The 10,152-nt window shown below is 34.0% G+C and overlaps 2 protein-coding genes across 7 annotated transcripts in view; one reads left to right on the top strand and one right to left on the bottom strand.

Annotated features, from left to right (window-relative positions):
* Window positions 1-357: 357 nt before the first annotated feature.
* LOC106478084 (bifunctional UDP-glucose 4-epimerase and UDP-xylose 4-epimerase 3-like) lies at window positions 358-3,241 on the bottom strand. Its single transcript, XM_022381628.1, has 4 exons — window positions 3,199-3,241; window positions 2,573-2,815; window positions 2,063-2,154; window positions 358-660 (listed from the first exon to the last, which is right to left on the bottom strand). Exons 1-4 carry the CDS (start codon window positions 3,239-3,241, stop codon window positions 358-360), a joined length of 681 nt encoding a protein of 226 aa, XP_022237336.1.
* Window positions 3,242-4,258: 1,017 nt separating this feature from the next.
* LOC106478092 (katanin p60 ATPase-containing subunit A-like 1) overlaps window positions 4,259-10,152 on the top strand; it is a 27,498-nt gene continuing 21,604 nt past the window's right edge. Inside the window, exons 1-2 of one of the 6 annotated variants that reach the window (XM_013938607.2) lie at window positions 4,260-4,502; window positions 5,238-5,346. Coding sequence is in view for 1 of the 6 variants with exons in the window: in XM_022381616.1 (XP_022237324.1) it covers window positions 4,484-4,486 (3 nt within the window). In the remaining 5 variants the exon portion in view is untranslated. Of the gene's footprint in view, window positions 4,580-5,237; window positions 5,347-10,152 lie in introns of all 6 variants that reach the window. The other 5 variants (XM_022381617.1, XM_022381616.1, XM_013938605.2 and 2 more) reach the window with 5 other exon arrangements.

Below are 10,152 nucleotides of genomic sequence, written 5' to 3'. Positions count from 1 at the left end.
AACAATCCCCTTGTAGCTTTCCAAAATAACCACAGTGACACTTACACATTTCCAACAATCCCCTTGCAGCTTTCCAAAATAATCAGTGACACTTACACATTTCCAACAATCCCCTTGTAGCATTTCAAAATAACCACAGTGACACTTACACATTTCCAACAATCCCCTTGTAGCATTTCAAAATAACCACAGTGACACTTACACATTTCCAACAATCTCCTTTTAGCTTTCCAAAATAATCACAGTGACACTTACACATTTCCAACAATCCCCTTGTAGCATTTCAAAATAACCACAGTGACACTTACACATTTCCAACAATCTCCTTTTAGCTTTCCAAAATAATCACAGTGACACTTACACATTTCCAACAATCCCCTTGTAGCTTTTCAAAATAACCACAGTGACACTTACACATTTCCAACAATCCCTTTGTAGCATTTCAAGATAACCACAGTGACACTTACACATTTCCAACAATCCCCTTGTAGCTTTCCACCCAAGTTCCTTTTCTGCTAGAATAGGATCTGCATAAGCTGCAACAGCGTCACCCGATCGACGCGCCACAACGTGGCGAGGTATTGTTTTTCCAGAAACTTTTTCGAAGGTTTCTAAGATCTCCATCACAGTATGCCCTTTTCCTGTACCCAGATTGTAGGCCTAGTAATTGAAAACAAAATTCAATACAATGATGATTAGGCTGTCTTAATTTTCTAGAATTGTTTGTCAGTCACAGGTTAATTATTCAGCTACAATTCTACATCTAGCAAAGTATCCATTCTTACAGCTGAGATTACAACAAAGATAAAATTAAGCCAATAACTGGAAAATATCAATACAAGAAGCTAATGACAGAAAGAGATAAATAGAATAAGTCAATGACAGGGAAATACCAATAAGATAAGCTAATGACAAGAAAATATTAACAAAATAAATGTAAGAGAAAGAAAACTAAGATCGTTTAAGGCTCATGTACCATAAAGCGATACCTACAAATAAACCCTTTATTTCTCAACAGATGCGACAGAACCTATAAATAGCAAGATGGTCAAGTAGAAACTTTTATGTAGAATAAAATTAAATTCCTTTGATTTTGATCTAAGTTTAGAATATAAAATGAGAATGGGAGATGGGAGGCCTTTAGTTGATGAGCTGGTCCTGTTCACAAGTGGGCCTATCACGAGTTGTAACTGTCTATCAGATGGGCTCCTGGATCCCGAAAATGTTCATTTTGTGTATTACATAATAACATCTTCTGTTTGTTGAAAATGAATATAATCAAACGGACCTCTGGGTATAAAAAGTATTAGTCTTATACATTTCACAAGTGGACCTTTCCAGAGCTGGGGCATGCAGCCCCTTGGGCAGTTTCTATACCTATAGGTATGCTGGAGAACATATTAACACAAGTCTAACGAATTGTCCAGCGCTACCTTCCATGGGAAAGTTTAGAAACACCAAAGGGAGAATGGCCCTTGACAATATCAGTTAGTTGAAGAATATGGTCACTACAATCCATAGATGGTTAAGTAACTTAAGTTGTAACATTTACTACAAATGAGTCAACAGGTGCAATTTAGAACTTTTAAAAAATGTAGTGAATGCGTAATGTTGACATATCACAAACAGCAGGTATGTTTCATATATCACAAATAGTAGGTATGTTTCACATATCACAAATAGTAGGTATGATTCACATATCACAAACAGTAGATATGTTTCACATATCACAAATAGTAGGTATGTTTCACATATCATAAACAGTAGGTATGTTTCAGATATTACAAACAGCAGGTATGTTTCACATATCACAAACAGCAGGTATATTTCACATACCACAAACAGCTATGTATAGTTTAAACTTGAACCGATCCTCTAGTTCTGAGACATGGTCAGTGTCTAAAATAAGTTCACAATAAAAAAATAAATCCTCAACGTTTATAGTAACCGATCAATGTTTTTCAAAGGATGTGAGAGACGTTTGGATGTAGCGTTACTGTTATCAACTTTCGCCAAGGTTTATTATCTGATAACTTAAGCCCGTATTATGAAGTAGGTTCACCTTCCAGCCTGAGAAGCCAGTATCCAGAAGCTTGTTAAGCGCATTGAGATGACCCGAGGCGACGTCTACAATGTGGATGTAGTCACGTATTGCTGAAAGAAAAAATTAATGTATTCTTTTAAAACCTGGCTAGCATTGTTGAAAACATTTTAGAAGTATTAACGAGATACTTTCCCTTTAAACTATTTCAGATTTTTATAAAAAAATTACTAAACCTTCACGTTTCATAAGTTTGTTTAATTTGCAGCAAAGTCACGTTGTCACTTTCTGCTGTGTCCACCACAGGGAATCGAACTCCAGAAATTTTGGCATAAGTTGAACATAAATGTGCTTTATACACTGTTAGCAGTTATAGGATAAATACTAATAGAACTTTCAACTTAAAAATAGCAATTGAGTCGTAATCTCAATAACTGACAAACAATATTCCATAAATTTGTGTAACAGTAAATAAGCTTTCATTTTTTATTTTGTTTGTCAATTTTAGATATGTTTAAGATGTTAAGTTACCTGTCCCGTCTCGTGTGTCATAGTCGTTCCCAAACACTTGCACTTCTCGTTGTCTTCCAACAGCCACGTGACAGATGAAAGGAATGAGTTGGGCTGGAACTCCCTTCGGGTCGTCTCCTATTCGGCCAGATTCGTGTGCCCCGACTGGATTGAAATAACGTAAAAGCAAAATTTTCCAGGACTGCTGCGAACAAAAAATAATAATACAAAACAATAAACACAAGTATACGGTACTGGAGAAAACTTTAACGAGTGAATTAAATATTCTGGAAAGTTGTTAGAGAAATCATCCAGAGAAGATGTAAAGTAATGATAACAAAATAATGTTTGGTCTCAGATACATCAATCGTGTTGGAGAAGTTCTCTCTTCCAATATCATAATCAAAGAACGTGAACAATCTCTGTTTCTTCATTCGTAACCATGATCCAGATAAATAGGTGTATAATTTAAAAAATGTAACCATGATCCAGATAAGTAGGTGTATAATTAAAAAATTGTAAACCATGATCCAGATAAGTAGGTGTATAATTAAAAAAATGTAACCATGATCCAGATAAGTAGGTGTATAATTAAAAAAATGTAACCATGATCCAGATAAGTAGGTGTATAATTAAAAAAATGTTACCATGATCCAGATAAGTAGGTGTATAATTAAAAAATGTAACCATGATCCAGATAAGTAGGTGTATAATTAAAAAATGTAACCATATCATAAAACAGTATTAAAATATTATAATACAGAAGTTGATATATTACAAAACTATCATAAAACAGTATGAATATATTATAATACAGAAGTTGATATATTACAAAACTATCATAAAACAATATTAAAATATTATAATACAGAAGTTGATATATTACTTCTTTCCGAAGAAACTTTACCGATACAAATCCTTTCTTAAATAAAACTAGTTTATTCTTTCTCAATACAACTTTGAAATTCACTTAATTTCAACTGTTACACTATAAGTTAAACAAACGCTATAATTCACAACGAACGTCACACGCGCTCGACCCAACAATACGTCTCTCTCTGTCCACAGTTCAATTTCATTGTTGCCGTCACTTCTTGTCCGTCTTATATATACAAGAATACCGAAAATCTAGTATACGCTCGAGGCTTTACGAACCTTCGAGAATATGACGTGTTACTAGCATCACGTGACCTCCGCTGTCGTAACAATATGTTGTAATAGCATCTTTCTCAAACAAGTTTTAAAACTCAACTTAATCAGTGCTTCAATCAAAAATATATTACAAAACAATATTAAAATATGATAATATAGAAGTTGATATTTTACAAAACTATCATAAAACAGTATGAAAATATTATAATATAGAAGTTGATATATTACAAAATTAGTTAATTTTCCGTAAAAAGACGACCAGAGACGTAATATTATATTTCACCAACTAATTTACTTCACACTATAACAATTCATGCAGTTTGGTAATATTATTGTAGCGTTGTTCTTTCGTTGGCATGTTCTTTTCAGTTATGCAGTAAAAATTATTCAACGTTCATTCCACGTGACTAGAGCAAATTACTTTATTTCCTCTTTTAAAGTTTTTACAAGTTTGAGCATTTGTGCACTGTTGTAACTTGCTGTAGAGTTACGTTAACCTACGTAAAACAAATCATTGTAGAGAATATATGCCTATTTTGTATAGCACGCAAAAAGAAAACATGAAAGCTAAGTTACTGTCATTATTCAGAGGTGATTTCGTCCGTTAAATACATAGTAAGATAAGCAAAGCAAATATACGCTGAACCATTGACCTATATATCCTATTAATATTGCTTGAAACTGCACTGATGTATACCGAATATTTCTGAGAGCACGTTTTCGTTTAATTGTCAACCGGGCAACACCTTTTATGGTGTTCGCAACTGTCCAACTTGTGATATGGTATTCTTGAACACATGTAAAGTTTTATCTATAGTTCTTTACTCAGAATTCTAGGAATATCTTGGTAATAAGGTTATATTAAAAAGATTAATTGTAAGTTATTAATGCTTTTGTAAGTAATATTGTTAATCCTTGGGTTAAGAGCCGAAATTTGAAAACGTGAAATGTAATTTACTTTTAAGCTTAAGACCGAGTCTACACTCTAACTTCTAAGCCTAAATTGGGTTACGTTGCTTAGTTTTCAGTTTTCTAATTGTTACTAGTTTACTAGTTATTATATCAAATTCAAAGTTTAACGTCATTAATTTACTCCTGCCTATACCTTTTCTTTTGAAATATGAGATTTAATGCCACGAAGGCCGGAAATGAGACTCGTATTTTAAAGATCACCAAAGAAATCTGCTAGAACTAGTACTACTACTACTAGTTGTAGCAGATTTCAGTAGTATTAGTACTAGTAGAACTTAGAAGGTGTCAATGTTTTACGAACTTAAAATGTAATTGAAGCTCAGACTTGTAAGTTGTATCACTATTCGCTTAATAGAAAAGGTTTATTGGAAGATTATATAAATTTAAAAGTTAATATCTCAATTTATTTTCTCTTGAGAAAAGAAAGATAAGAAGTGATTGTAATGAAATTTAGAAGATTATATGGTGAATTGATAGGATAAAGAATGAAACAAGAAGACATAAGTAAAATCTGGAAAAGAGGGGCTCTGCTCCAGTTACAACAGTTTTATTTTTCTAATAGTAATACTAACAGGCATATATAATCAGTTGCCATTGGCAGAAGTGGAGGCTGGCACTTTTCAAGAGTAAGAATAAGAAGGGAGTTGATGATTTCCTGAAAAAAATATAGTGTAGGTTTAAATTTTTACTTTTCTAAACGTTAAGCATACAAGAACAGTCTTTAATATCATCAGAATGATCCCTTGTTGTCTGTATGTTATTGTTATAATGTATTCTATCATTTAGAAGATTCTTTTGGACTATTTGGTAAAAATAATGTCAAGTTCACATAACAATGAGGAATTAACATTTCTTCTATAACATTTGCTATAGCCATGTTCACTTTTACATGATTTATAGGCCTAAGTTCACAAACATTTGAACAGAAATTCCAAAACTAATGGTCTGCCTAACTTACAAATAAACTTAAAGAATTTCCTTGCTAATCAATATAGACAAAGTAACTCTCACTACAAACACAGAACCAAATCACTCATGGAGTGCTTCACTGAATTTTTATTTAATACTTCAGAGACTAATTACTAGTACTTATAATGTGTTGTTATTTCCACAAAATTTCAAGATTATTACGTCATTATCAGCTTCTTATAGTAGCATATAAAACATTGAAAATTTAGCTTATGACACTGCTCCCTTTCTGGATTGTGAAGACCCTTGAACAGTCCTAATACACAAATAAGATGGCACACTTAACTGCCCATTCACTAAATCTTTTTGATTATTTTCTTCTCTTAGGGTTATGATATAGAGATGAGATTGGCTTTTGTCTTGTGTTATCACTTGCTGTCCTATCACTGGAGGAGTTCTCTCTGAGGTGGTTAAGTAAATCTACTGATGGCTCTGTCCTTAATGATCTTGACAGGAATCATGGGATCTTTAGCATGTTGGCTTTCCATTGGCAAATTCTTTTCTGGAATTACACAGTCAGTCATTCTCTCTCAGATATACTTCCAAAAGTAGTCATGGTGGATCACCTTTGGCTTCAATTGCCTGTCCTTCTGGATTCTGTAAAACACAACATTCATTCTTTTCAGTACAAACTGTAGATCTCCCAACACCTGCTTAACTTTGGAATTAATTCTTTCTTGCAGTGGGATTTGTAGTCAAACCACATCATCTTGATGGAATCCCATATTATCAATGCTAACATTATAATGACTTTTCATTTTATCATAAGCTGATTTAAAGTATTTTCCTGGATAACATTGTATATGATATTTTTGTTCTTCAGATCCACAAGAGCTCTTCCAACCATCAGTCCTTCAGGACACGCCAAAATATTTGGTTCCACCAAACCCCAATCACTAGATTTAGAATGTATACCTTATATCTCCTGTTATGAATATTTTACTTCTTTGGTTCATTGACCACCCTTCATGTTATCATTGGAAGTTCAACCTCTGTTGTAGTAATTATCATATAGTGCAGGGATATCTTAATCATAAAGAGAATACGATTTGAAGCTAGCCTGACTTTGAATTCGTGTTTCCACATGAAGTCAGTTCCCAATATGCATTTTTTTTCAATGTCAATTACCTACAAATCACGAGGTGTAGAGAAGCTTCCTACAGTTCAGGTAACTTCTAACTTTAATGCCCCCCAGTGGCACAGCGGTATGTCTGCAGACTCACAACGCTAGAAACCGGGTTTCGATACCCGTGGCGGGCAAATGGCAGATAGCCCATTGTGTAGCTTTGTGCTTAATTCCAAACAAACAAATCTAACTTTACTCCTGATGGAATTTCACATCCACTAGTGTTCATATCAATCCTTCTTCTTTCTTCATCTCTGGAAGAAATTTCCCACCTTTCATTACCAAATTGGATTGAAGTATTTTAGCTGTACAATCAATGTTGCTCAATATACTGCAAGGTTTTCCATCAATAAACCCAAGGATTCATTGATGGTTTTCCTTATCTCATTTGAGGCAGATGGAGTATTCCCAGCTGAACTTCATTCCATAAATCCAGCTAATTCTTTCTTTGTTGTTCCTTTAATCTAGTTGGGCTTGAAGCCTCATCCCTAGGGTGTTGTCTCTGTGACTTTATTAACAGCTTAACAGTATTGGTTGAAATAACAATCAATGTTTGATATTTGTTATGGCTCTCAGCTGATAGGTTACTTAATGTCATTAAACGTGGGTACAAAATGAATAGCTTGTTATTCAGTATTCCACTTGGAAATTATTTTAAATTGAATGTGATTTGCCTTCCATCATACCTTTCCATCATAGTCCATAGGTTTATTAATTGGGTGATGTTGAATTCTGGAATCTGATTTAATAGTGTCATGTTGTCTGAACTGGTCCATGAATGCATTACTTTTGTAGTAAGTCTAGCCTCTAACATTATAACTTGCTGTTGCTAAACACTAAATATTTCATTGTAACATTACAAAGTTTCAGAACTTGCTTGTAGCACTTATAGACCTTTCATAGATAAAAGGAGCAACACTTTATACAGTATTTAAAGTTAGGCCAAACTAACCACATGTATTGAGATAATTCTCTTTCTTGACTCATAATCATTGTTTGTGAATGTTTAAATAAAATTCTATTAACTTTACTACTAGCAACAGAGCTAGTAGTTAAGGTTAATTGACTTATCCATCACTATGCCAAGATCCTTTTCCTCAGTTACTCTATTGAATGTTTTCCCATCAATGTTAAATGTGTGATCCAAATTATAACCTAAATGTCTGACCTTGTACTTAGCCACTTACTATAATTAAATATCATTTGCTTAATATTTATCAAACTTACCAAATGATTCAAGCCATTCTGTAGTGCTTCAACATCCTCATTACAGTTAGAAACACCCAAACTTTACTAATTATGCTCCTATCAGTACCATTAATGCAAATAAGAAAAAGCAAAGGCTCAAGCATTGACCCCTGAGGCACCCCACTAACAAGAAGAATTTGGTTTGACTGGACTCCATTAACAGAAGCAGATTCAGGAGGGAAGCACCAATCTTGTGTCCCCTTATTATTCACAAAACAATGTTTTTCACATAATTAAGGGCAAACTATTCTAACTATAGTGATGAAGTGACACATAACACTCACTGTAGAATTTATATTAATGTTATAAATGTGATTTGTTTATAGAAATGCTTCATTTCAAAATTCTTAAAAGAATCGTTTCCCTATCCTGTAATTTCCGCTTCTTTATTACCAACTTTATTCTTCCTCGCCTACAAATTAATACTGAATACTCCAGCATAAACCAACCAAACACCCCTAGTCCTAAAATTTAACTAATTTTACTAACTGATCTTTTGTATTCCATGTCTCTGATTTTTGAAACAATAACAAACTTTATTAATTATGCCTATATCAATATCACTAACTCAAATAAGAAAAAGAAAGACCCAAGCACGGATCTTTGAGGCACTGCACTAATAACAAGAGTCCAGTTTGACAATATAATATGTATTTTAGTTTGCAAGTAACTGAGAATTTTTATGAATACTACACATAGAATTATTTGGACCACAGACCCGATTTTACCAATGGTAAGTTACATCTTCTTTCACCTTGCATTGCCATTTTTGGAGATTCTATTATTAAATACCTGTATCAACACCTTTCTTACATTAAAGACCAACATGTTTTAATTAAATCCATTAGTGGAGCCACTTCACTTGACCTTTTAGACTCTATATCTTTACTGCCACAGACTGTAAAATACCTAATTCTTCATGTTGGAACTAACGACCTCAAACGGAACTCAACGACCACTTATAACTGTTTTAATGACCTACAAACCTTACTGTTACATATTTTGACACTCCATACTGACCTTCGTGTATGTTTCTCAAGCGTTATTTACCATGACGTTAATAGATATACTGATGATCTCTTTCTAAGACAAGTCTGTACTACTAACACTTTAAATCACAAAATTGACAAATTCAACACTCTTGCACATGACCTATGTCGAAGTAACCCACGCTTGTCTTTCCTTTACAACACTAACTTGAAACTTGAAAGCAGGAGACATTTCTTAGTAAAGGACAGTTTACACCTTTCCTTCCAAGGAATCGTTTCCCTATCTTGTAATTTCCGCTTCTTTATTACCAACTTTATTCTTCCTCGCCTACAAATTAATACTGAATACTCCAGCATAAACCAACCAAACACCCCTAGTCCTAAATCTCCTTCAACCTCTTCTATTCCCCATACCTCTGTCTTATTAAAAAACCCTCAACCTGAAGAACATACATCTGTATGCCACATCTCTACTACACTTCCAAACTATGTTTCTCCTGGAACTGTCCCAAACTCTAATTGTGACCCTTTTCTTAAATGTCTACCCTATACTGAAGTTACGACTTCCATTTTTATTTTTAGTAACCTTGCCCTAAGCCCTAAACCTGATGCCCAATCCATGAAGCCTGCCTCAGTCACAACCTTTCAACCCAAAGTACATACATCCGTATGCCACACTTCTATACATCTAAACTCCATTTCTATCACTACTTCCCCTGGAACTATTCCAAAGTCTACATTTGACCCTTCTCCTAAATGCTCTACTCATGCAGAAGTTACGGCTTCCACTCTTATTCCTAACAACCTTCTAGTAAGCCCTGAACCTGATGACCTTCCAAACTTCACAATCTCTGAAATTTTTCTCCTTCCAAAAGCCGAATCTTCTGCACACCTTGAAAACAACATTCCTTCTGGTATCCTCTATATTCCTAGCAATCCTCCATTAAGTTCTAAACCTGATGACTCTGAACCTTCATGTCCCATAGAAAAATCTTCCACCCTCCTCAAACTAAACCTTCCCTACATTACAACTTCCCAATCGTATTCTACTCTGAACCTTACCCAAACTTTCAAACAACTTAGAAAACTGAACGAAAAGAGACTGGGGTATATTAACCATACTGACGTTTCAGAACAGCATTTAC

The sequence above is a fragment of the Limulus polyphemus genome, unplaced genomic scaffold (genome assembly GCF_000517525.1).
Source record: "Limulus polyphemus unplaced genomic scaffold, Limulus_polyphemus-2.1.2 Scaffold179, whole genome shotgun sequence".
Classification (NCBI taxonomy): Eukaryota; Metazoa; Arthropoda; class Merostomata; order Xiphosura; family Limulidae; genus Limulus; species Limulus polyphemus.
This window is presented reverse-complemented; position numbering and strand designations above follow the sequence as displayed.

Bases quoted from the DNA above. Each gene is read 5' to 3' on its own strand.
- LOC106478084 (XM_022381628.1), bottom strand. From the start codon at position 3,241: ATGGTTACATTTTTTAATTATACACCTACTTATCTGGATCATG. The intron at 2,155-2,572 runs GTAACTTAACAT...TTTTTCTTTCAG, and splicing joins TGACACACGAGACGGGACAG to CAATACGTGACTACATCCAC. The intron at 661-2,062 runs GTGAACCTACTT...TTCAATTACTAG, and splicing joins CTGGCTTCTCAGGCTGGAAG to GCCTACAATCTGGGTACAGG.